The sequence below is a fragment of the Notamacropus eugenii genome, chromosome 1, assembly GCF_028372415.1.
Source record: "Notamacropus eugenii isolate mMacEug1 chromosome 1, mMacEug1.pri_v2, whole genome shotgun sequence".
NCBI classification, from domain to species: domain Eukaryota; kingdom Metazoa; phylum Chordata; class Mammalia; order Diprotodontia; family Macropodidae; genus Notamacropus; species Notamacropus eugenii.
Genome location: NC_092872.1, coordinates 739,722,647 through 739,750,464, shown reverse-complemented (window position 1 = coordinate 739,750,464; position 27,818 = coordinate 739,722,647). Strand labels below are relative to the sequence as shown.

Sequence of the window (27,818 nt, the reverse complement as noted above, 5' to 3'; positions counted from 1 at the left end):
GTAGGAGTTGGGGAGAAAAAAAAATTTCAGCACTTGCCATAATAATATTCACATAGTCAGTCATTTACAAATTAATGCGGTCTTTTTTCTTTATTGGATTAACTTTTCTTATTAAAATATTTTAATTAAAAAAAAATAGACCAGTCATGTAGTAATAACAATGGAATACTAAAAGATAGCCTACTTAGCTCCAGAAATAAGGCCATCAACAGAAGTCAAGAAAAGACCTCAGCAAACTTTGGTGACTTGGACAGGAGCTGCCCAACATAAACAAGACAGACAGTGGTCTCTATCACTCCTTTCCATCACAGAACTTATTTGAGGTCTCAAAGGTGATGACTTAATCCAACCCACACCTAAACAAGACATATCTTTAAAGCATGCCTGAAAACCTACAATCTTGGATCTTCATTGCTCAAAAGTTTTTCTTCAGCTCTAAGGGACTACAATGAGTCTTCCAGGCTCCCTGACTCCAGCTTCTCTTCTAAAACACTGACAGACAGGTCCCAACTGACCTACTCATCATTAAGTGTCACCATTCTCCTGATATGCAAACCCTGCCCCTGCCTTTCATTCACTGTCCCTTCCATCTGAAACGCTGCTGATACAAAAGCACGAGCATCGTTTCCTCCATGGAAACCTCCCCAGAAGACTCCAGTTAATACAGATCCTTCCTCCTCTGACTTCGCAGAGCACATATTGTCAGTACTACACAAACTAGATAATAATACTCCACTAATCTCTAGAATATATTTTTTAATAACTAAAGCTTGAAGGACACAAACATATAAGCTACAAACAAAATCCACAGTTCAAATGTAAGCAGTGGCAGAATGGACAGAAAGTGAGGAACTAAGCTAATCAGAGTGGACCTGAGACCAGTAGATGGGGAAAGTTCAAGAAACCAAGGCCATGACAGTGACCAAGAAAGCGGGAAGAAAGCGAAAGCTCCAGAGGGGCAGACCTCGGCTTGTGCCTTGGCATCTTGTCTTGGAGATCAGCTCAAGATTCACACACAGGATTCCTTCTTGTCTCTCACATGAGCTCAAAAACTGGAGGCAAAGGCAGAACCTAAGGACCAAGGTCCCTCAGAAGAACAAAAGACTAAAAACCTCACCACCATAGTTCAGAAATGGATCACACAAGATAACTTCCCAGAACTTCTCAACATAGAAAATGAATTACCAATGGAAAAAAATTAAGAGATTGCATTCAGGAAAAAAATTCAAGGCTGCAAGGTCTAAGAATCATAGTAACTATATTTAACAATTTGATTCAGAAACACATTTTGTCAACAATCAGGAGAAAGACCTTCTAATTTAAAGGGAAGAAAACAGCAATGCCAAAGGTTTAGAAGAAGCTGAGAGTGACTGTTTGGGGTTCGTTAAGTACCTTATGCTCTGACCTGCTTGTTTACCTATGGCGTTTTTCTTGTTTTTTGTTACAGCCAGCATTTCTAGTACTGCGGTGGCAATGGATACCCTTGTTTCAGCCCTGAAAATACTGTAAAAGATTTTAGTTTAATCTGTTACAAATTCTCTTGGTTTTAGATATATAATATTTAATTTAAGCAAAGATCCATTTATTTATTCTTACACTTTCTAGTGCTTTGAACAGAAGCAGATTTGTATTTTGTCAGAGGCTTTATTCTGCATTTATTAATATAATCATGATTTATGTTGATTTTCTTATTAATATAGCTAATTAATTTTACAACTTTCCCAATATTAACCAACTGTGTATTCCTGGAATAAATCCAATTTGGTCATATGGTATATATAATCATTGTTTTAGCCTCTAGGATAATACTTTATTTACAATTTCTGCATCTGTTGATTAGGGATAGTAGTCTAAAGTTTTCTTTTCCTGTTCCGATTCTCCCTAGTTTATGTAACAAGACCACATCTGTGTCACAAAAGAAATTTAACAGAATAGCATCTTTGGCTACAATTTACATAATAGTGGAATTTATTGTTCTTTGAATGTTGACAGAATTCACCATAAATCCATCTGGGCCTGAAGGTTTTATTTTTCCTTTAGAAATTCATTTAGGGTTTGTACACTTTCTTCCTCTGAAAAGGTTTAAATTCTCTTAGAGAAAGAATGGGTATGATGGGAGGGAGTGGGGGAGGGAATCTCATATAGAGGACAGGAGATCAAGGATGCACAGAAAGGGGAAACCTTGCAAGAATGGCTACTTCTTCATGAGAAACTGGGATGAAGGAGGAAACATCTGGGGATGGCATCTAAGTGATAAGAGAAGGAAGAAGACAGAGCTGTGTTCAAATGGCTTCGATGGGAGGCTGGAGGGGGGATGAAGAAGTCTGGCATAACCACTGGGGCACAGGGAGGTTATGAAGGCCCAGACAAGAATAGTGACATACATTCAGAGTGGACTATGGACTAGTCACCACGGTTTCCTAACTTTCCTCAGTGCTGATTTTCAGTAGCTTCTAAAGGGGATCAGAGTAATCCACGGTCAGGCTTTGGCAAGGCATGATCAGCAACAGGACAAGAAAGCAAGGGACTCGCGTGCAGAGGACACAGCAGAGCTGAGTCACCCCCACTCTTAGGTGGGCTCCCTTCTCTCCCAGGACAAGGTGCTACCACAGTCAACACAATAAGCCTAAACCGAGTGCCACCTTTTCACTGATTCCTTTACCTGGCAATGCCGGCTGCCACCACCACAATGCAGGAAGAACAACGTACCTTTCCAACCTTATCATCTATTACTCCCCTTCACGTACACTAAGGAGCATCCAATCTGGTCTTCCAACGATCCCTAGAATCTCTGTCTTGACGAAAGCTGGCCCATGTGCCTACAATGCACTCTCTCCTTATCTCCACTTTGGGGAATCTCTAGTTTACTTCAAAGTATGGCTCTGATGTCACCTTTAAATAGAGGCTTTCCTAATTTTCCCAAGTGTTTGTGTTATCCTCCCCAAAACCACCATGTATCTATTTTGCCTGTAGCACTAGACATACATCTTGTATTCCCCATAAACTGGAAGCTCTCTGAAGGCAGGGATTTTTCCACATTGTTACCTAGCCCAGAGAATAACACACAGTAGACACTTAATGGCTGGAGCATGGATGACTGACTGCAAGTCAATGGGCTCTTAAAACTTTAATGAGGCTTTGGGTTTCCATGTTTCTATTTTGAAACAAAGAACAAAACTGTGCAACCAACACAATCAAACCAGTAAGTGACGTCTTACGGGAGTCCATTGAACAGGAGTACACAAATGAGTTGCCGAAGATGTCAGTTAGCTTCACTACAATCCTACCTCTGAATGGAGACTATCATGTATAATATACAGTGTACAGACTATGGGAAAGCAAATATTCATTTATTTGTAAATCAAGCAACTCTTAAAAAGACTCTATGATCCAAATTATAAAATGTTATTCAAATCATAGAAAATTACTTAAATATATCAAGAATTGTTATTTTTTTAAACAAGTTAAATGGGGGGTCAGGGGAAGGAAAAGAAAAGGAAGAGGGGAGGGAGAAAAGACAGAAAGGGAGAGGAAAAGGAAGAAAAGAAGTGGGAGAGAAGGGAGGGAAGGAATGCTTATTGTTTCCTAGTATTCCAAAAAGATTTAAATCTCCTTTTCTACTTACCATCTGAAGTGATCTTGGGGCTCTTATAAGATATCTCCAATGTATTAGGACATGGTAATTGAGGCTCTCTGACTAGTACTGGAAGACATGGTATTGGTGGAACAAATGAATGAGAGTCAATGAAACAATGACGATGGTGTGCCTAAAGGGGTGGGACATGAGGAAAGACAAAATTAGCAAGTAAACTTAAAATCCATTACAATAACTTTAAAGTTCATGTCCCCTCTATGACTTCAGAGTAGGGGAACAAGCATCAATCCCACTCTGGAGGGAGAGAGGAGGACAGGTGACTAACTTCAATCTAAGACTATAATGATGTTAAATACAGAATGTTTTATTATATTCAATTCACAGAGACTATGTTAGCATTTCTATCAGAATAATTGAATATCTGCGCTCCTATATAGTGTTCATCATACATTTTCAACATACTTGAGATTTACCACATTCAATTCAACAACTGAAGCTGCAAGCTCCCTGCGGAGAGACAAAAGGTGGCATATGCCAACAGTCTGATAGATGCAACCCCTTTAAACACCACTCCTCCCATGGCCTCAGTGGAGACAATCCCAGCTTCTGAGTCCAAGAGCCCCAGGTCATCGACTTCATCCACCATCCAGAAAAGTCAACAGCTGTGCAGGTGCAACCTAACAACTGTTTTTTCATGCTGCAGCCCCAGCATCCTTAGCAGTGATAGCTGCTACAGACCCAGAAGAGAAAATTCTCACCACCAAACAAAGTCCTTGGCCCTATCAAACTGGGCAATAAGAAAAAGGAACAAGGTTTCACCACAGAAATAACATTAAAGATTCTCCTCTTCTTTCCATCTGACTTCTGACTAAAACTTCCTTCCTTAGAATATGAGACCAAGGCCAGTTTGGCTTTCCTCCATCTATGCTCTCAGCACACAGCTTTTCATCTAGGAAGGGCATTTTAATAAATCCTCATTCATTCAGAGAAATGCTCAATTCTGGCTCTTCAGTTTCCTCCCCCTAGAGCCCTCTCCATGTTGAGGCTTAATCCTGACTGGGGTGGGCAAGAAGTCAGTGAGTGTCCCTGAACTCAACCACCACTTCGTGAAGCATCCCAGCCCTGCTCCCAGCACGCCTGGCACCACTCCACCCTCTCCACACTTGTCTCCTATCTTACCAGAAGCCTTACTCCTCACCACACTTCTACCTCCTCTTTCTGAGTCATCTTTACCATTAAAATGTAAGCTACCTGAGGGTAGCACTGTTTTTTTTTTAAATTTGTATTTGAATCTCCAGTACTGAGTCCAGTAAGTGTTTAATAAATGTTTCATCTGCATCTACATCTTCCTTATGGGTTATTATACTCAACGTATAATTGAAAACGATAAAACTGTCCATGAAAGTCTCAAATTATTCAACAAAGTTCCTCCAGAAAAATGCTTCACAACTTAGACTTTTTGATTTATACAATAGCCTCATAAATAATCCTTTCCAAACACTTAAGACAATAAAATGAATCTCCCAATATACCTGGCCCTTCTCAGTCAGTCCTATGTATAACCTCAAAAACATCAAAACATCTTTCCTCCTGTGAGGTACATGAAAGGCAAAACTACTTTTAAGGCCAATGAAGTCCCAGATACAAATCTTAGGTCAAACCAAACCATTATTTGGGGTTTTCTAACAAGAAATCTGTTGGACATGACTCCAAAGAACAACTTTCTAGACCTTTCCCACTTCAGTTCCTTGCTTTACTTCTCTTATAGTGAAACACAAAGTCATCCTGAGTGTTGTGATGTCTCATCATGGTGGCATAGAAGTGTTGGGTTCTCCAAGGCATCACCAGCACAGCAGAAGGTCAGCAGTTTCTAGCAGGCTAAGAAGGTGCTAAACGTGGTCAGTGGAACAAAACTGAGCCTACTCTCCAGGTACCACCCTATCAGGTACAAAGAGGCTCACCAACAATAAACTGCCACCTATGTGACAAATCTTTTGACTTTGGCAGCCCATGAAACAAAGACATAAGACAAAATGGATCTCTGTACTGAGGAAGGAGAAAAGACAGAGATAAAGCAGATAGTGCTAAGAATCACAACAATCTAAAGACTCAATAAACTTTAATTGAGCTGTTGGTACTGGTCAAATGACCAATAAAAGGTGAGCCTACTAGAGCAACTGAAGCACCTCAATCTTGATTTTTCACCATATATGACACCAAAAAAGGGAAATAGAGAAATGGAAGGATCCCTCACAGATACTCACAGAAAGAGAGAAAAAAAGGAATTTGTGAAGGTGATTTCATCATACATACAAAGGTAACAAGAAAAACCACTTCGTGGGACCTTTTTTCATCTCATATTGAAAGAGTCATTTGTCAATCATCTCACACTTCTTAAGTACTTACTGTGGACCAGGCACTACTTTCAGTGCTGACCTGAGAGGCCCAAGGTCAACAGCCAGATGCTTCCATCTGGGAGACTCTGAACCTAATCCTGATCCTAAAGACCAAAATCAGGAAGGAAAACTAGAAGAATGAGTAAATAAAGAAGCCTTTCAACTTGCATCTACTCCTCACCTTGAACCACCTTCCCAATCACATATGCAGATCCCTTTATCAGTCTACCCCTGGGTCAGTGGCTCAGAGAGGTGGTTCCTGTTCTCTGCTCCAGGCTGGGCCCTGGTATACTGCTGGCTATGGGTGGGCAAGAAAGCTCCACACTGCTGTTCCTCAGGAAACACTGTCCCGAGTATCTACAGTCTGTCTATATCCACGATGCTAACCTGGGCTGCAACAATAACACACTGTGACCTGTTTTTTGGATTTCCTAATCAGTACTTTTGCATTTTCTTTTTTTTAAATTAAATTCTATTTTATTTTCAAAGATCAGCTTTCTTGCCCTTCAACGTCCTACACCATCTCCACATTAAGGCAAGAAAAAAATAAAACCAGCATTACAAATACGTATAAATAGTCAAGTAAAACAAAATTTCTCATTGACTATGTCTACAAAACATATGCCTCAATCTGCACCTTGAGTCTATTACCCCTGTCAGCAAGTGGGCAGTATGTTTGCTCATGAGTCCTCAGGAACTATGCTTCATCATTATGTTGATGAGAGTTCTCAAGTTTTCTAATTTTTTTTAATACATTTTGTTTCAATCAGCCAAGAAGCCCCTTTCTTACTCTCCCACCCATCAGGAATACAAGAAAAACGAAATCCATGTAGCTCGAAAAAGCAAATAGTCAATCAAAACAAATTTCAGACATCTAAAACTGGATGAGCAGCAGACATCTTAAACACACATCCAAAGCAGAATACATCATCTTTCTCTCTAAATAAAGCGCCCAGGGGTAATACAGCTAGTAAGTGTCTGAGGCTATATTTGAACTGAGGTCTCCTAGACTCAACAGGGCACCACCATCCTATCTGTCCCTCAGGACTGAAATCTGGGAGTCATCCTGAACCTTCTCTTATTCCCCATAGCCAATGTCCTGGTAAGGCTGTCAATTTTACCTTTGTACTGTCTCTCGCACATGCTTCTTTTTGGCCTCTGACCCACCACCCTCCCTCATGCAGGCCCTCATCACCTCATACCTGGACTATGGCAATAGCTGCTCACGGCTCTAGCTGCCTCCAGCCTCTCCCGACTCCAGGCCATCCATTCATCCATTAAAGTAATTCCCCTTAAGTGCAAATCTGACCATGTCACCCCACACCCCCACTCAATAAGCTCCAGTGGCTGCAAGCAACTCCCCTTACAACTGATGTCTTCTCCTACCTTTCCAGACTTCTTAAAAATTTACGCACACACACACACACACACACACACACACACACACACACACACACATACACACAGCTCTATCTATCAATCAATTAATCAATCAACCTATCTATCTGTCTTTAACCCAATGACACCAGCCTTCTTTCTGTTTCTTTGAACAAGCTTCTCCCTCTCTCAGATCCAGGCACGAGGCAAATGTCAAGTAGAGTATGATTTTACGGAGGAAAAGTGGACCCTTAATGACAGGAGGCAAAGGAAGCCAGGAGGCAAAGGTGAAGGGGGTTTGGGGGGGAGGAGGAGGAGGAGGAAGAGGAGGAGGACTCAGTTACAGTATGTGAATTCTATCCAACACTATTTCTCTATAAGAATCAGTAAAGAGGAAGAATTCAAAGAAATGTGGGAGGACTTAAATGAATTGATTGCAAGCAAGAAAACAAATACAAAATGACAAGTGGGCAATTAAATGTACGCACAAGAGCAGAAAGAAAGGTAGAGGAGAGTTCAGTCCCCAAACCTCCCCAGGTCCCTTTTCTTCTAGAAGCCAACAAGCTTTTGTCAAGTGTTTCATGTGCCAGGCTTCAAAAATCAGTAAACCACACACTCAATCATTTAGAATGGTTTCTCATTTTATTTTCTTTGGTTCTCGTCTGTATTTCTGAATGCATATGCTTGTCCATGGAACTTTAAATGTATTTTTTGTTAAATGGCCAGGATCCAACTCTGACACCACATGATATTCTGGGTGGAAGAGAATGAATGGCGCAGCTCAGTACAGTAACAGAGAACTGACAGGACTATGCAGAGGACATGTATAATACAGAGTCAGAAGTTTTCTCCTTTGGACCAAATCGCCACTCCAGGAGAAATTCCCAGGAGCAAGAAAACTCACACACTAAAACAACTGGGTCTGACTGAGTTCATCACTGCCTTGTTAAGAGCCTTGTCATTGTTATTATTATTTAAATATGTGTGGCAAACTTAAGACAACAGCTCCCATTAGGGCAAATCACAGCCTCTATGAACCCCAGCTTCCTCAACTCTCAAAGATAAGTTGGACTAAGTAATCTATTTTGTTCTGCTCAGCTTTAAATTATTCTATGTTAAACTATGATTAGAACTCAGGTGCCCACATAATCAGCTAAATTTATACTTCAAACATTAACCTTTTGCTTGCTTTTCCAGCCTCTCATCCAGTTTCCCACTATTTTCTGTCCCATTACTCTCTCATTCCCATAGAGCATACTCCTTTCTACTTAAAGTAAATCTACCAAAGTGAATCAAATTAAAGAAGCTTCTGTCGACAGTTTATTTACCTTTTTCTCAGGTGGTGTCTGTGAAGAGCGATCCTGGTACTCCTTGACCTCTGCATTGGTGAGCGAAGGTTCTGCAGAGGCTGGTTCACTGTCACTGTTAGACGTGCTTTTATGGGACTTTGTCTGGGAAAAGGTCAAAGGAGGAATGTTATGCTCTGCGGCACCATCTCTGACCTCGTCAGTTAAACCAGTCAAGCCCCTAGGTGGCTCAATGTCATTTTGAAGAGACTCCCAAATCTCTGGTAGGTCCTTCATGTTATACTTCGCCTCTCTGAGCATTTCAGCAACTCTTTCACTGGATATAATACCACTTTCACTGAGCTGTGGATTTTTAATATTGGTGTCATCCTTCATAACTGCATTTGTCCTAAGTGTACTGTCCTTAAATGATGCCAGAAGCTGAGAAGCTTCACCTGGACACAGAAAATTACATGAAATATCATAATGTGTACTCTTTACCAAAGTAGGAGAATGAGTTTGAGCTAGTGGTGAAACATAAGGCAAATCTCCGGAAGTACCCTTGGTATTAGAAGAAGGAAGACGATTCTCAATAGTCCTTCTGCTGATATCCCGGTTTTCTGAAGGTGATTGTGGTTTCCAAACAGTAAAGTTTCGTGGGTTGGGGTTGGCTAATTTTTCATCTGGGGAAACAAAAGGCTGAAGTTTTGAAGTGACAGGAATTGACCTTGGAGATGGTGCAGGAGTGAAATTTTGGATGGGAAATACCGAGGGAGTTGACTGATAGACTGGTTGAGTTAGTTGTTCTGGTGAAGATTTTTCAATTTGAGAATTCAAGGGAGAAATGGTTTGTTTCCAGTCTGATCTAACACCTAATAAATTCTGAATAGGAGCAGAGTTGTTTTTACTTGCTGTCGGCTCTATAGAAGCCACAATCTCATGGAATGCCATGGTTTTATTAGCATCAACACCTCTCTTTGGGCCTGGTTTTGGCATGTCATCCAACTTAAATCTATCAGAATGCTGGAAGCTAGAATGAAAAGCAACGCCAGAAGATCCTGTTCTAGTGCTGTCACTGTGTACTGGAAATCTCACAGAATTCACATCAGGACCTAGAGAATTCTGCATAGACTGGCCTTGTGAAGACATAGGGAACAAGGAATGAGACATGAACGCAGAAGAAAGCGCTCCTTTAAAAAGGGGAGAGCACATATCCCCCAGCCTTTCCACTTTGCTTTCATCTGATTTCAAACAATCAAGTTTGGGGCTCCCCTTATACTCTTCCAGGTTCTTATAATTAAAACTCTCACAAAAAGAGCAATCTGCAGATGAAGAAAAACCTAGTCTCTTCTTCTCTGAGCAAGGAAGGAGACAAGAATGTGAAAGTCTGCGGTCATCTTCAAGCATGCTCTGGTCCTGCCTGGTTGGAAATGTTTCCAGCTTCTGAGAAGTTCCCCATGTCCTCAGCGATAAGTGAGAAGCAAGGGTTTCAACGCTGTCTGTTCCATGTGATCTGGAAAGCTCATCACAAGTATCAAGTGAAGAAGCAGACTTTTTGTTCGTGTAAATACACTCTTGTTGAAGAGGGAAACTTGAATATACACCACTGGTATCGTAAGAGGGGATGGTGCTGATCTCAACTGTCTTACGAGGATGCGAACTAGGATGACTATCACAGAAGTCAGAAGGCACTTCAGAGGAGGATGGAAACAAGGCTTCATTGATTTGCGACTGTCTGGAATGCGATTCTGAAATTTCAGACAGATCAGGAATCCCCCTGGTAATATATCAAGGAAAATAAAGGGGTGAGCAATAAAACATTTTCTTTTCAAATATGAACACAAACACTATCTATCTCATAAGGTCAGAGACAAAAAGACAAAGAAGCGAAAGGACCTCAGGACCCAGCTAGTCCAGTCCCTTCCTGCCCAGGAAGGTCAAAGACCTTGCCCAAAGTCCCACCAAGACAGGATTAGAAGCTGGGATCACTGACTAGCTCCAACCCTCTCCTCCACTCTATTCTAAGTGAGAGTCACAGAGATAAAAGACAGGGATTATGGTGTAAATATGCTCAAAGGTACACAATACCTTTCTTCACTTCAAGCACATTTAAAATACTGATTGATTAAATGGAATCCATCATTTATAAACAGTGACTGCTACTCTACAAATTATATTTTTCCCCTCAAACAAGGGAGTCAGGATGCTTATTTTAATTTTTCTAAACTCTGATTCTCCATATTAAAGAGAAATTCAAAATGAACCTTCAAATTATAGTACTTGAAATTTCTACCTATGTCAATATTCAATTCAATTTAATATTCATTCATTCAACAAGCACCTATATTCATGTTTTCACAAAACAAAGAATCCCAGAGTTGGACAGGAACCAGGATTGTCCAGTTCATTCTTTATTTCTTTTCAAAATAAAGAAATCATTCTATTTTAAACAACTCTCCAGTTTCCCTCATAAGAGAAACATTAATTCATCTGCTATTTACTGAAATACTACAACATACATCTATAGATTTATCTTTTTTCTAAAAATAGGTAGTGCTCTCAGAAAAAGTGGACCTCCTACACTGAGCGTACGTAGCCAAAGCCCAGGGGCAGCAACCTAGAGCCAATTATGTATACAGAGCCCTCTCCAGGCACTGCAAAGTGAGGAGATAAATTTTCTTGTGTTGAGAAGTTCAGCGTGTAGGGCATTATGGGAGTAATGGTGGGCCCCCAAAGGGATAGAAAGACACACACAAATAGTGACTGCTTGGGAGGACCACATTCACTGGGGACAGATATCCTAATTTTAAATAATGTTTTCCTCCTAATTTAGAGGGATACTTCATAGGAGTATCACATTCATAGGAGATGAGAAGAGAAAGATGACTCCACCTATCACCTCAAGAGAAGGAAAACACCTGTCCCAATCAGATGACCAGTTATCAAATGAAGACTGAAAGGCAGAGCTTTCTATGAAAAACCAAAGTGTGCTCTGAATTTAAGGAAAGCCTGAAAAACTGAAAAGCAACACGAACTTGTTGTCTTTGTAAAGCTAAAGGTTTTTAAAAGATACTTATTTTCATATTTTAGACATTTTCTAAGTACGACAAATCTTATTTGGGTCTGTATTATCCACAATAGAGAAAGTGATAACTGAGTAAATGCTGGATGTTGTTATAGGGTCAAGTTAGTAATATCTGTTTTTTAAAAAAATGTACTAAGAAAATCCATAGCTCACAAGAGCAAGGAAAAATAGGAGAGGAGCTAGAAGAAAAGACATCTCACCTCAGAGGCACAAACTCCAGCTCGCTCTGCTGAAACAAAGTCTCATTCCAAACCTTGTGAGTAGGAGATGATGCCAGCAAAGGGATACAGGGGGAATCACTCGTGTCCTCAATGGCTGCAAAGTTTGAGAACACAAAAATATTAGCAGATATTAAAGACAGTTACTAGTTGTTAAACAGTTCTTTCTTTACAAATCTCAGGACCCTGCCATGTGACAAAATGTTTTCAGGGAAAGGAAGGTCACTTTTGGTTTAAAGTCATGATCCACAAATCCAGCTATAGTTCAAAAAGAGCCCTCACAGAAAACACTAAAAATATATAAGAAACCACAAAAATATCATTATTAACTAGCAATTTTTGGAAACAAAAAAGAAAAAGTCCTAAGAATAACAACATGTTTGACTATAAGCAGAATTTGAGTATTATGGTGAATGACACAAAAGGATGATAAGAAAAAAACACACATACACTCTGACAGGTTAATTCCCAATGGATAGTGAAGTCTTCCACATGCTCCCATTTTAGGATGACATCATCCTGGATTCAGCAAGCCCCAGAATACTGCAGACCCTTCCTGGATGAGATCCAGAACCAAACAAAAGAGTTTTCTCCAATTGTATGCATAGAAAAAAACCAAATGAATAAAGACCGCCTTCTGTCCAAATTAATATGTCTATGATACACGTGACAGACAACATTGAGAGCTCATCTACTCATTGTCTATATGCACATGTGTCTTTATATTTTGAAGAGACCGCAAAAAGCTAGGAACAGAATTTAACAAAAGAAAGAGAATCGGGCACCCAGGTTGTACAATGGATGTAGCACCAACCCTGGAGTCAGGAGGACCTGAGTTCAAATCCAGCCTCAGACACTTACTAACTGTGTGACCATGGGCAAGTCACTTAACCCCAATTGCCTTGAAAAAATAAAATAAATAAAAATAAAAGTTTTTTAAAAAGAAAAGAAAGTGAGATGAACAGCTTTCAAGACATTACAAAGCTCCTTTAATGGTTCCTGCCCCAGAGGCCCATCACTCTAAAACCAATATTCTTCGATATAATGACTGTCAGTCCCTGATCACTAGAGATGAAGTGATAATGTGCATGGTAGAGGTGAACCAACTGTAATATAGAATAAACAAGAAACTAAGTGTAAAAGACATGAAGTAAATCTATAATCCATAAAGAAATTAGGCTGGTCACATAAGGAAAGGGAAATAGACAACTGGTACCTCACCAGACCACGTAAAGGTAACCAAAGCTCGTAGTACACAAGGATGAAAATCTTCGTAGCGTGGAGAGTAGTAGAAGTGGAAGTGAAACATGCACTAAACTCTTTCCTGGAGAGGATGGAAAAGAGACTAGAAAAGCACTTCACACTCCACGGTGGGAGGGAGAATGAATTATTCATTTTTTTTCTCATCCTAATGATCAATGCCTAATTTTTTTTCCCTATTAGCCATGCTGAACAAAGTAAACACAATAAAAGAGAGAAAAAAGAAAAAGTTTTTTTTAAAAAAGTCTGCTTCAATACACACTCACTGCTCACTGGTTCTCTCTCTGGAGGGTAGCAGTATCTTTCATCATGGACCATTGTATTCATCAGAGCAGCCAAGTTTTTCACAATTGATCATCATTAAAATATTGCTGTTACCAAGTACATTATTCTCCTGGTTCTGCTCATTTCACTTTGCATCAGTTGGTCTAAGTCCAGGTTTTCCTGAAGCCATGCTGGTCTTCACTTCTTATAGCACAAGAGTGAGAATGAAGTATTCTTCATGGCAACAGAAGGCTTCACCTGATCAACAAGGTGAAGTCTGAGATACAGGAGGGAAAACAGCCCTCCCTTATAAGCATTTGGGAGGGTGAGGGAGAGCTCCACTGAGGAGAGAGGACAAAGGGAGGGCAGCTGTATCCTTGGTGCTGCTGTAGAGGAGATGCAGGGTCATGTCAGAAAAGTCCGAGGAAGGCCCCCTCCTGTGAGGGAGGTTTTGGAGGACATGGTTCCACTCCTCCAATTGAAAAGGATATAAGGAACAAGGCTGACTCCATCTTGGAAGAAGTCATGTGTTGTCCTGGTAACAGAGAGGTCTGTTGCCTTCCCAAAGCATGTTATCTAAGAAATGACATAGAATCTAGACTTCTCAGAATAGATGAAAACTACCCACTTCTGATGAGTCATGTGGGTACAAATGACACTGTCAGTGAGTGATTGTAAAGTCTTGGGCAAGAAACTGAAATCAATAGGAATGAAGTAATTTTATTCACCATGGCCAACTGAAGGCAATGCAGGGATGGAGCAGAGTCGAGAATGAAATCTGAACTTCTTAACAGCATACATTCTTATATGAACATAGTGGTTTGCATGCAGTCTCCTCCATTAGAATGTCCTCCCCTCACTGCTCCTTGAGAGCAATGACTGTATTTGCCTTTCTTTGCATCCTTGAGGTTTTGCACAGTACCTAACACGCAGTAAATGCTTACTAAATGCTTGTTGCCTGACTAACTCCTGGACCACAGTTTAAAATATACAGATGACAGATTACCACAGTCTGTAATGGTCATTTAAAATGGGAAGACCTTTCTCATCCATTAATAGGCCCATGGGACCTGCCTGGGTCACATGATTCTGAGTCACATGGAGGCTGAGGTAGAAGGAGTTTGCTAAATGGTGGAACAGGAAGAGGCGGAGCTAGGGCAGAGCTGAGAGGAAATTAGTGAAAGACAGTCAGAGCTGGGAAGGCCGCAGGCAAGGCCACGGTGAGAGAAGTGTGTTTTGTTTAAGGAGGCTGGTGTGTGGGAAGCCGAGCAGGGGCAAGTCTTGGAGCTGATGTTGTCCTCTGTTATCGTGTATAGACTGTTGTTGCTGGGATGGATTGGGCTTTCTGGTATCTGAATAAATGTTCTGGTTTTGCCTTCCATGTGGAGAGACTGTGGTATTTCATGATTCAGAATTACACCGGGATATTCATGGGTGCTGTGCATATCGCCTTGGTGCCACACAGTCTGGTAAGAATAAGATACCATAAGAATAGATACAAAAAAGGAAGACTAGCAGTTGAGAGGCCTAAAAATTCGTGAGACAAAATTAAAGAATGAGCCGACAATAAAACACATAGTTTCAAAAAGTCTATACACAAATGCCCAACTTGAGGTAACGAGAAAAGACAGAGACTTAGGCAAGGAAACGAATTCAGAGTGGTCCAAGAAAATGTGAGCAGAGAAGACACTTTTGGTCACAGCCTCGAGAGGCCGTGTAAGAACAGCAGTCTGAAGGGCAGAGATGAAGAGGGAAGGCACAAACACAAAGGTGGGAGGAGCCACATGCAGCCCACAACCCTGCCAAGGGCTGCCCAACCAAGAGCCAGAACAAATAAAAATACAACCAAACAGATAGGATGACATTTTTAAACTGTCCACATGGATTGGCAGCCTCCATTCCTCCTCAAGTTTGGCATCAAAGCAGGAGAAGACCCCCAGAATGCATAAGGCTCAGCAGTTTGTATTGGGACCTAGAGGCTTTCAGGCAGGGGAGTGAGTGGAAATGTACTGGACAGTTGGGCGGAGCATCAATGGAAGAGGCGGCTATCAGCACCCGCCCCAGGCGGTCCTGGGTCCTCTTTTCTCTCTACACACTCTCTCCTGGGGATGTCATCAGCTCTGTAGGCTGATTTCCAGATTTACTCATCAAGTTCCACCTTCCCTGAGTTTCAGTTCCATAGAGATGTCCAAATCCAACCTGTCTACAACTGAACTCTTCCAAGCTTCCCTATTTCTGCTGAAATTTCTGCTCCTCAGTCAGTCAGTTGATAAGCTTTTATTAAGCACCTACCATGTGCCAAGCACTGTGCTAAAGCACTGGGGATATGTTGTTCAGTCCTTTCAGTCATGCCCAACTCTTCGTGACCTCTTTTGGGGTTTTCTCAGCAGAGACACTGCAGCAGCTCATTTACAGATGAGGAAACTGGGGCAAACAGGGTGAAGTGACTTGCCCAGGCTCACACAGCTTGTAAGTGTCTAAGACCAGATCTGAAGATCTGAAGATGAGTCTTCCTGACTCCCAGCCCTGAACTGTCTCCACTGTCTGAGCTGGCTGCTGGCAGGAATATAAAAAGAGGCAAAACAGAGTCTTTGCCCTCAAAAAGTGTGCAATCTAAGGGGAAAGGCAACATGCAAACAGGTATGTTCAAACGAGCCTAAGCACAAAGCCAAACTTCCTTAAGGAGAAAGAAAAAAAAGCAAAGCCACATGGGGAAAGTACTTCAAGGCCAGAAGCTTGAGTAAGTTAATACTCATGAAAGACTGAAAGGATTCTAAGAAGCAGCAGCTCAAGAGACAGTTTTCTTTTCTTCCCAGATATAAAGGACCTAAAACCCAGAGCTCTTCCTCAGTTAGTCTTCCTGAATTATTTTCCTCACTGATGAATTCTTCCTAAATTCATCTTTTAGGTCCTAGATACAGCCAGAACTCTGTCCTAATTAGTCATCCTGAATTCTTCACCAAGTGAAGTAATTTAGAAGAAAAAGGCCCAGGACAGAATCCTGTGGACCCCACCCTACCACCCCCAGGCTCTGCTTTTTCCTCATCTCTTCCTGCGAGCTCAATACCACATATCTAACCAAGTGCCAAATCTCATCCTTTCTACCTTCACCATGACATCTGTTGTACCTGAGTTCTTCTCTCGGTTCACCCAGACAGCACTTCAGCTCAGGTTCGATTAATGCAATGGGCTCCTCACTAGTCTGCAGATTAAGTGGCACACTTCAACATGCCACTCTGACTCAACAAACCTTTGAGGGTTTGGCTCTTGATGACAACTAAAACTCTTCTGGCTTAGCTTCCAAAGCCCTAGTCAATCCAGTGCCAACCACTCTGCAATTTCCCTGACATTCTTGTCCTCAGGCATTCTCTGACCTGGCCAAACCAGCCTATGTGATGATCACATAAAACGCTCCATTTCCCATCGATACCATGACTCAATGCACCTGGAGTACCCTCCCTCTGACATTGGTCTCCTCCATAGAATCCCCTTCCCTAAAGCACTCCCTTTGACAAGCTGCCTTTCTTGACTCCTCACAATTGCTAGCACTGTCCCTAACTACCTGGGTTTAGTTGTCTCTGTTCCCTTCCTATTGATGCTGTATAAAATTACATATAGCCTTATCATTTCTCCAATTAGAATGTCACCTTTTTGAAAGTAAGGACCATTTCATTCCTTGCAATTTCATGTGTCAATGTCTAGCAATTAGTAGGCATTTAGCAGATGCTTGCTGGTTAAATGAAAACAGAAAATCATGCCCCAATACTCCCTCCACTTTGGTATTGGCTCATAGCCTTTTCAAATTGAAGAATTTACCATCAGTGAGGTAGCTGACCTTGATGCCATGTTCATCCTCATTAAAAGCATTGGACAACAAGGCTGAAACATGGGAGCAAGCACACAGCCTTGTTTCACTCTGTTGTGTGACTGGGAAGGCGTGAGAGCATTGTCCATTATCTAGAACCCACAAGCATGTCACCATGAAATGGATGTATAATGCTGATGAACTTCTCCGGACAACCAAATTTTGACATAATTTTCCATAAGTCCTCATAACTAACAGTATCAAAGGCCTTGGTCAGATCTACAAACGTTGTGTAGAGACCTGTTCTGCTCCTGGCATTTCTCCTGGAGTTGTCGGGCATAAAAACACCATATCAACTGTTCCTCAGCCCTTTCTGAGAAAAAAAAAGAACTGAAACAGCTCCAAGGAAACGCAGAATATGCAGATTGAGTATCCACCCCAAACATTCACCCAGACTATCTGTGCCTGACCTGTGGCAGAGCATTCCGAGCTCAGCGACAGCGAGACGCACCACAACTTGACTGTAGCATAGTGATGTCATTCTGCTGCTCTTTGAGAAGAAAGGACAGCAACCAGCTGATTAAATGACTGGGCCTATTAGGGATGGTGGCAGCATGAACAAGGAGAAACAGATATTACAAGAGACATTAGAGGTATAATCAAAAGGACTTGGCAACAAACTGCACATGGGAGTTTGGAAATGGAGGAGTCAAAGATGATGTGGAGATCTGAAGCCTCCTTGATGAGGTGGTGGCACCTCCTTAAGAGGCTAAAGACACTTTGGCTTTGATACTAGTTTGAAAGGTCCAATAGACAGCTGACAATGCAGAACTGGATTTCAGGGGGGCAAATGATGCTAAATATATTCAATATATATCATGTCAAGGCAACTATGAGACCATGGATACAGCACTAAGCATGGAATTAGGAAAACCTGAGTTCAAATTCAGCCTCAGACACCTACTAGTTGTGTGAACCTGAGGAAGTCCCTTAACCTGCTCGCCTCGGTTTCCTCATCTATAAAATGTGGATAATAAAAGCACCTACCTCACAGGGTTGTTCTGAGGATCAAATGAGATCATCTTTGTAAAGCACTGAGTGCCTGATACACAGTAAAGGCTATCCAAATACCCGCTATTATTACTGTTGTCATTATTGTTAGAAGGCAAACTGTGTAGAAGCGATAACTGAAACGAGAGACTAAAAATGTGATGAAACACTCTTTTTTTTATAGTAGTCTGGGTGCTTAGTAAACATCTTCGAGAGGTAGTTATTCAGATCTGATAACATTAATAACATTCCCAGTGAAGAAGAATTATCTCACAAGACAACCAATTTTTTAACAGATCTAATTACTAAAAAATTCCCCCAATACTGGCCAAATTGTAAAGTTCCAACCACATCACACTGTTGACTCATATTTAGCTTTGTAATCAAGTAAAAATCTCAAGACTTCCTTTTAAAAATAAAATGTAAATTGCCAATAATCAGGGTTTTCTCCTATGCTATTATTATTATTGTTATTATTATAACTATAGCCTTTAAAAAAAATTGGGGGCACAGAAGTTAAAAAAAAAAACAACCTGCGATTTCAGAAGTGCAGAGAACTGCCTGGTACGAGTACACCAGAAATGAAACCACCAGTCTCAAGAGCTGCTCAAAACACAGACACAAAGCTGGGGCTCAGATGGGCCTCCGGATGCCAAGACTAGCTCTCCATCCACTCTACCATGGTACCGCTCTTACTGAGCCTAAATGTACAAACTTTAACTTTCCGCTGTTGAATTTCATTTATTCAGAATCCTACCCCTAATTCTTCATCATGGTGTGAAAGAAAGTCTCGGTTCCTGCAGACTATGCCACAGAAGCACAAACTCCTGGAAGTTCTCCCATGGAGATGGAAACGCTTTGAGTACAACAAACTAAATATGCTTTTCAAGAACAAGCTTAGCCAAGTGCAGAAGGATTCCCCAGAAGTGGAATGACCATTTGAATATAAATTCTTTGGCCACAGCAACTTATGAAACAAATAATACTAAATGGTTCTTACTCCTTTATGCCCCTCTTCTATTTTTTAATTCTTTTTTTAATTATTATCACAAACTAGACAAACATCGAAAATATGAATTTTTCCTTAAAAAATGAAAAATAGACTTTTAATTACACATTGGATTTAACAATAATTTCCAATAACATTCTCCTTTTCTATGTCCCCTTCTACCTTTCCTGCTCTCTTCTATGTATTTTAATGTTTGACTGACATTCTTCTGTATCTTTTGATATTATTATTATTGCCCCCCAATCACTTTCATAAATCTACCTCCAACCAAACAACTAATATCAGCCCTCTATTATAGCAAATAAGTACAATAAAGCAAAACAAATCTACATGCTGGGGGTAATGTATAAAAATGAATGCTTAACTCTGCACCCCAAGTCCATCACCTCTCTACCAAGAAGTGGAAAGCATGAATCATCATCAGTCTTCTGAAGTTAAGATTATTAATTATATGGATCATAGCTCTTAAGTTTCTTCACAGTTACTTTCTTTTACAATGTCATAAGCCTTCTATAAATTGTTCTCCTAATTCTGCTTATGTCACTTTGCCTCAGTTCATCCCACAATTCCTAGGTTTCTCTGAATCCATCCCATTCATTAATTTTTATCATGCAATATTATTGTACTATTATTTACATATAACCTAATTTATTAAGCCATTCCCCAACTGTTTAGGACCCAGTGTTTCTAGTTTCCTGCTACAATATAAAGTGCAACTATGAGTATTTCTGTGCAAATAAGTCTCTCTCCTTTCTTGGATGCCTTTAGGGAATATATATCTAAAAAATGTACTGCTGGATCAAAGGGCATGCAGAGTATGAGCCTTTGGGGATATGGTTCCTACTTTCCAGAATGATTGGAACAACTCACAGCTCAATGAACACAGTATATCACAGTACCTATCCTCCATATATCTCTTCTTAATTGTTCTCATCATCTTCTGTCTTGTTTCCAATTGGAAAGAGGCAGAAACTTAAAACTGCTTAACTTTCATTTCTCTTATTAGTACATTTTTTCATATGGTTGTTGATGGATTAGATTGCTACCCTTGAGAATTTCCTTGTTCATATGTTTTGACTATTTATATAACAGGGGATAACACTTAATTCCATCAAAAGCAAAGTACAAGCAAAGCTTAGAGACATGCAGGATTCCTGGCTCAGTAAAAAGGTAGATGAAATTCAGTTTTATGCTAACAGTAACAATCCAAAGTGCTTTTATGATTCCCTGAAAGCTATTTATGGACCAAAAACCTATAGTGCATCACAACTACTCAGTGCTGATGGAGCCACATTGATTAGTGATAAGGACGTGATCCTAGAGAGATGGGCTGAACACTTCCATAGTGTTCTGAATAAACCATCATCAATCAATGCTGAGGCTACCGACCGTTTACCTCAGGTTGAAGTCAATCCCTCCTTAGCTGAACTTCCAACTGAAGAAGAGGTTTTGAGGGCCATTAGGCTCCTTTCATGTGACAAAGCACCTGGTGCTGATTCTATTCCAGCTGAGATTTACAAGGTAGGGAAACTATTGCTCATACAAAAGCTGACTGAAATTTTCCAGGTTATATGGTAAGAAGAGGTTATCCCCCAGGTGTTTGGTCTATCTGGATAAAGGTAAAGGGAATAGATTGTCCTGCAACAATCACAAGGGGGTCTCTCTTTTAGTTATTGCTGGCAAAATTCTTGCTAGAGTCCTGCTTAATAGGCTAATCTTCCACCTGGAGGATGGTCATCTACCTGAAAGCCAGTGTGGCTTCAGAAAGGGCCAAAGAACAGTTGATTTGGACAGTTTGCTGCCCAACAACTCCAGGAGAAATGCCAGAAGCAGAACAGAGGTCTGTACATAACATCTGTAGATCTGACCAAGGCCTTTGATACTGTTAGTCGAGAGAACTCATGGAAAATTATGTCAAAATTTGGTTGCCTGGAGAAGTTTATCAACATTGTACATCAATTTCATGATGGCATGTTTGCTCAGATTCTGGATAATGGATAATGCTCTCTTGCCTCCCCAGTCACAAAGGGAGTGAAACAGGGCTGTGTGCTTACTCCCATGCTTTTTAGCATGATGTTTTCAGCCTTGTTGACAAATGTTTTCAATAAGGATGAACACAGCATCAAGGTCAACTACCGTACTGATGGCAAGTTCTTCAATCTGGAAAGGTTACAAGCCAAGACCAAAGTGGAGGGAGTGTAGGTGCATGATTTTCTGTTTGCAGATGACTGTGCATTCAACGCAGCCTCTAAAGCTGAGATGCAACAAAGTATGGCTCAATTCTCTGCTGCCTGTGCTAATTTTGGCCTAATAATTAACACCAAGAAAACACAGGTGCTCCATCAGCCACCACCACACATCATCCATACATGGAACCACTGGTTACAACAAATGGAGAAGTTTTGAATGTTGTGGATAAGTTTACTTACCTTAGTAGTGTACTTTCCAGGGATGTAACCATTGACAATGAGGTTGACGCACACATTGCCAGGGCTAGCTCAGTGTTTGGGAGGCTCCAAAGAAAAGTTGGGGAGAGAAGAGGTATTAGACTGACTACCAAACTGAAGGTCTACTGAGTTGTTGTGCTGACCTCATTGTTATATGCTCGTAAAACATGGAAAGTCTACCAGCACCAGGCAAAGAAACTGAATTGCTTCCATTTGAACTGTCTTAGGAAGATTCTGAGGATCACCTGGCAGGATGAGGTACCAGACACTGAAGTCCTTGCTTGAGCTGAACTGCCAAGTATTCAAACTATGCTTCAGAGAGCGCAACTCCGATGGGCTGGCCACGTTGTTCGAATGCAAAACGCACACTTGCCAAAGACTATTTTATGGAGAACTTGCATGGGGCAGGCCATCACGTGGTGGCCAAAAGAAACGATATAAGGACACTCTCAAGGTCTCTCTCAAGAACTTTATATTTGACTGTGCAACATGGAGACGCTGGCACAGGACCACTCATCGTGGCATGCCCACATCATAAAGGGTGCTGTGCTCTTTGAGCAAAGCAGAATTGAGACAGCACAAAGTAAATGTAGGATGAGTAAATTTGGTATATCTACCCCAAATATTCACATGGACTATCTGTGCCCAACCTGTGGTAGAGCATTCCGAGCTCATAATGGTCTAAGCAGTCATAGTTGGACACACTAAAATTTTCACTTTATCATGGTGATGTCATTTTGGTCCTCTTCAACAACAAAAGACAACAAACAAACAAACAAACAACCAACCAAACAGGGGATGACACTGATTCTTACATATTTTAACCAATTCCCTATATTCAAAGCAACAGGGAAATGTGCTACACAGATCTTTTTTCACAGTAAACTTCTCTATCTAGTTCTCAATGCATTGATTTTTATATACAAAAACTTTTTTTAAATTTTAAGTAATCAAAACTGTTCCTTGTCTTCTGTGTGATCTCTTACATCTTTTTGGAACTTACTATGATACATGGTAAGAGGTGCTGGTCTAAACAAAATTACTGCCAATCTTCCAAGCAATTTTTGTCATAAAGTGCATCCTTTCCCCTATATCTGGAATTCTTGGGTATATCAAAAATCATGTTTGAGTGCCTCTGGTTCTTGTGTACCTAATTCATTCCATTGATCAATAAGTACCATAAAGTTTTGACCAATTATTGCTTTGTAGTAGAATTTTAGGTCTATTACAGCCATGCCCCTTTTCTTCCTACTTTTTTATTTTATTCCTTTTTGTTCTGGCTTTATAAAGTATTCCTTTGGTAATGTGACTGGTATGGCACTGAATCAATGAATTCATTTGGTAGTACTGTCACTTTTATTCCATGTGCAGAGCTCAACCATGAGCAATTTTTGCCCACTCATCCTACTTACTGCTGTTCTGGCCTCGCCAAACCTCACCACTGGATTACTCTCATCATCATCACTGCCTTCGCTCCTACTCACAAGAAAATCATGAAATGCTGTTGCCTGGATCTACTATAAATTTATGTTATATAATTTCAACCGGGCCCTCACTGTGGTAAGGCAATCCTTTAATACCTACCTAATCAATTCACTATTCCACTCACCACAGTACACTTTCCAAAACTTTTTAGCCTCCTCAGACATCCTGTGGCTCTCCTACCTCCCCACCTTCAACTGAGAATCTTCCCTCATATTTCACTGAAAAAAAAAAAACTGAAACCACTCGCCAAGAGCTCACTCCTGTCCTTTCCTCATCTTACATCGCTCAGATGTCTTCTACCACTACTGCCTCCTTCACCTATCTCAGATTCAAAGAAGGCAAACCATACACAATCAGTGCCCCTGCAAACTGTCTTCTCCAACAGAACACCCTATTATTCTTACTCCTTCACTGTTCTTTGGTTTCTCCCCATGCACTAGCTGCCTCTCTACTGTCTGCAGGAATGTCCTCACTTAGTCAGTTCATCCCCACTCATTTTTGTTGTTCCATCGTTTCAGTCATGCCCAAATCCTTGTGACCCCATTTGGGGTTTTCTTGGCAAAGATACAGGAGTGGTTTGCCATTTCCTTCTCCAGCTCATTTTGCAGATGAGCAACTGAGAGAAATGGGGTTTGGTGACTTGCCCAGAGTCACACAGCTACTAAGTGTCTAAGGTCAGATTTGAACTCAGGAAGATGAGTCTTCCTGACTTCAGGATCAGTAGTCTATCCACTGAACCACCTAGATGCCCCACTAGTTATTGTCCTACATCTTTCCCCCCTCTCAGAGTTAAATTCCTTGACACAGTCACCTAAAATCAACGCCTTTACTTCCTTTTTCCTTAACTCTCAGCAGTCTGGCTTCTGACCTCATCAGAAGTGAAACTGTTCTCTCCAAAGTTACCAATAATCTCTTAAATGACAACTCTGATAACCCTTTCTGATATGCCTCAAATCTCTTCTGACTCCAATCTGTCTTCCCCTTGGCTGGGAGCAGGGACCAGTTCTTTCCCCCTTCTGTATTTCCAATGCTTACCATAGTGCTTGGCACATGGTAGACACCTAATAAATGCTTGTTGACATCACTTTTCAATTATTTTACATAACCTATTGTCATTCTGAAAGGAATTTCTGTTTCTGCCTTGTCCTGCTTTTTTTCGGTAACATACAGAAAAGGTTATGATGTCTGTGGGCTTATTTCATATCCTATCTTAGTGAAGTTATTGTTTTGATTAATTTAGAGTTAAATCTCTTGAGTTCTCTGAGACCCATACCATCTGAAAAAAATAAATTTGTTCCTCTTTGCCATATTCATTTGTTCAATTTTATTAACTTGCCTAATTCCTATAGATAGTATTTCTAGCACAATATCAAATAATAGAGATAACCATGGACACTGACAAGAAGTTCTTGTTTTAACTTCTTTATTATTGGAAAGGCCTCTATATCATTTTTTCATTACATATAGTGCTTACTCATGGATTTAGATAAATACTACCAACTATATTAAGGAATCATTCATTTATTCCCATGCTTTTAAATATTTCTAACTTCAACTTCCCATCTATTCTGTGTACAAAGATCACTCTTTTAGAAATATTAAGAAAGCATTTTTCTCAATATTCCAGTCTGAAGCTTTTGGACTTATCTAAATGAGAAACCTTCAACTTACTTTCAAGTCCAAAACAATGTACTGTATTAAATCCTTTTCCTCCATTTACCAAAGACTAACCAGTTTCTAACCTACCCTTGAAGACCTTCTTTCTCATGGTCAGAAAGACTGTTCCCTAAAGTTATTATGGTAATGTTCAGAAGGGATAGAAGAAGTCTTTGATTACTTCAGTTAATCAAGCAGCTGGGTTTCACAGTGGGTAGAGCACCTGAAGTGAGAATGACGCATCTTGCCAAGTTCAAATCTGGGCTTAAAATACTTACTTAGCTGTGTGACCCTGGTCAAGTCACTCAACCCTGTTTGCCTCAGTTTCTTCATTTACAAAATGAGCTGAAAAGGAAATGGCAAACCACTCTAGTATCTTTGCCAAAAGAAAACCCAAATGAGAAAGACAATGAGTCAGACATGAATGAAAACAAACGAACTGAAAGTTGCTTTGAAGGTAAAATGGGTTTTGAGGAAATCATCCAGTAGTATTTAGAGAAGGCTTAAATTACCAAAGTGGAAGGACCAGACAGCACAAATAATGGGCCTAAAAGACACCTATCGTCAAGGTACCATCCCAAAGTATTCATATCAATCTCTCCTTGTCTATTGTCACTCTTTAATGGGGGGGCGAGGTGGGGAAGGGACAGGCATATGGAGAAAGAAGAGAACATTTCTTCACAATACGCAACTCTAACCTTAATGCCGACTCTATCCTTTCCACTGCACAGTCCATCCTTCCAATTCAATGAAATCATTTTGTTCCAATTCTGCCAACTAAGCCAACTGTACAAATGTCCAGGAATGGATCTGATTCAGGCCAGTCCCCTGTTGGTTTAGGGTCCACATTGGGATGACAGGATTCTCAGCATTTGACAAAAGGAGACTTTTGGCCATAGCAGGAGGAGAATATTCAACAAGGATGCATGGAAAATACCCCAAGATGAATCAGCTGAGCAAAGTGCCCATGCCCAAGTTGCCTATTGTGATCTATCAAGCATCACAGAGTGTTTGGAGTTCCCCATAGTACTTTGTCCTCAAGGCAACAATCAAGCTATGTCAACAGCTAAGCTTTGAGTCCTCTTAGCCAATCAGATCTGAATGAAGGTTTCAATATGCTCAGTGTTTTAAGAGGTGGAGATACTTCTCTTTACGTTTCTCCACGGCTTCCTCCGGAAAATGGGCTGTCCAGACAGTGTGTACAGTTAGCCTCAAATAGTGCCAAAGGGGATCACTCCAAAGTGGGTAAAAAGAAGAAAGTACAAGCACAGTAAAAAATATTACAGGCTAAGAAAAGCCTATGAGATAATAACTCAAGTATAAGAATGGCCAGAAGAGATGACACTTGAGAGTAAAAAAATGATATTATAAATGAAAATGAGCTCTTGAAAAAATGGGATAAATGGTTTCTAGACATCTTTCTGAAAAGCAAAGCCCAAAGTCACTGGACTTTGGTCACCTAACTACTCTTCCACAAAGGATAGGGCCTACAGGAGAGAGGGAAGCGGTGGAAGAGAGTCTGCTGCAATCACCTTCCTTGGCCTTCACTGACCTGCTTTTCTACTTTTTAACCATCACCCCATAGTTCTGATGAATGCTGCTTTAAAAAATAGCTTGAAATCTGGAAGTGCTATTGCCCCTTCCTCTCTACTTCTTTTCATTATCTCCCTTGATATTCTTTATCTAGTTTCTCAAAATGAATTTTGTTATAATTCTAAAGTTTTGTAAAGTATTCCTTTGCCAGACTGACTGATGTAGCATTAAAACTATAATATGATTTTGGTAGTATTGTCACGTAGTACTGACAAATCAAAAGTCTCATGAGGACTGAATGGTCCTACAACTGTGAGAGTTATACACATTGTGACTGAATCCATGTAAGTCTCTTGCGTGCTGCGATAGATTGATCTTCACGTATTTGATGCATTGCATAGTTATTTAGAATAGAATTTCCCTTTTTATTACTGGCCCTTGGATTTTGTTATTATTATATAGAAATGCTATTGATTTTTAAGGGTTAATTTGGTAGCTTAGAATTTTGGTCTCAGTATCTTTGCTGATTCCGGAGGATTGTCTAACTAAATGATCAACAAAATGAGATAGTTTTATCTCCTCTTTACTTACCTTTATGCCTTTAATTTATCTTACTCCTGATGCTAACATTTCTGGAACTATATCAGACAATAATGGGAATGGCCATCTTTGCTTTATTCCTGTATACCCCCACTGCATATAGAGCGTTCTTTTTCAGTTTAAGATATCAACAAAAGATTCCTCCATGCCTCTACTTTTCAGGGGTTTTAGCATATGCAAGGCTTTGAACTTTGTCAAAGGTTTTTCTGCATCTACTAAGATTAATCGTGATTTTGCTTGTTTTTGTTTTTAACATGATTGTGTTGGTTGTTTTCTTGATGTCAAACCCTCCTTATATCCCTGGGTATAAATTCAACTTGTTCATAATGATTTCTTGGAGTAGTCTGTTTGACAGGATTTTATTTAAAATTTTTGGATGAATATTCATTAATGAGATTGGTCTAGAGGTCTCCTTATCTGCTTTATCCTTAACTCATTTGGATATTAAGGTTTTTTATTCATAAAAGGAATCTGGTAGGATGTCTTCTTTCTTGATTGGTACAGTATTAATATTCATTACTCTTTAAAAGTTTGATGGAATTTTCCTGTCATTATTACAGTACATACTATATAATAAAATAAATCACCATCAGAACCAGAAGATTCCTTCTCTCCTTTGGTAATTCTTTCATAGCTAATCCTATTTCCCTTTCTGAAAACTGATTATTTGAGATTCTTATTGGGTCATCCGTTTGGATATTTTACATTTCTGATAGTATTCCTTTATTTCTTCTGTGTTCTCAGTTTTGTTA

At 40.2% G+C, this 27,818-nt stretch overlaps 1 protein-coding gene across 12 annotated transcripts in view; it reads right to left on the bottom strand.

Moving 5' to 3' along the window:
• Positions 1 to 27,818, bottom strand: part of ALMS1 (ALMS1 centrosome and basal body associated protein) — a 146,890-nt gene that overhangs the window by 82,331 nt on the left and 36,741 nt on the right. For all 12 annotated transcript variants that reach the window (XM_072629039.1, XM_072629101.1, XM_072629163.1 and 9 more), the window contains exons 3-5: positions 11,940 to 12,054; positions 8,697 to 10,431; positions 3,626 to 3,767 (exon numbers count right to left, since the gene is read on the bottom strand). In XM_072629039.1, the coding sequence (XP_072485140.1) occupies positions 3,626 to 3,767; positions 8,697 to 10,431; positions 11,940 to 12,054 (1,992 nt within the window). The remainder of the gene's footprint in view (positions 1 to 3,625; positions 3,768 to 8,696; positions 10,432 to 11,939; positions 12,055 to 27,818) is intronic.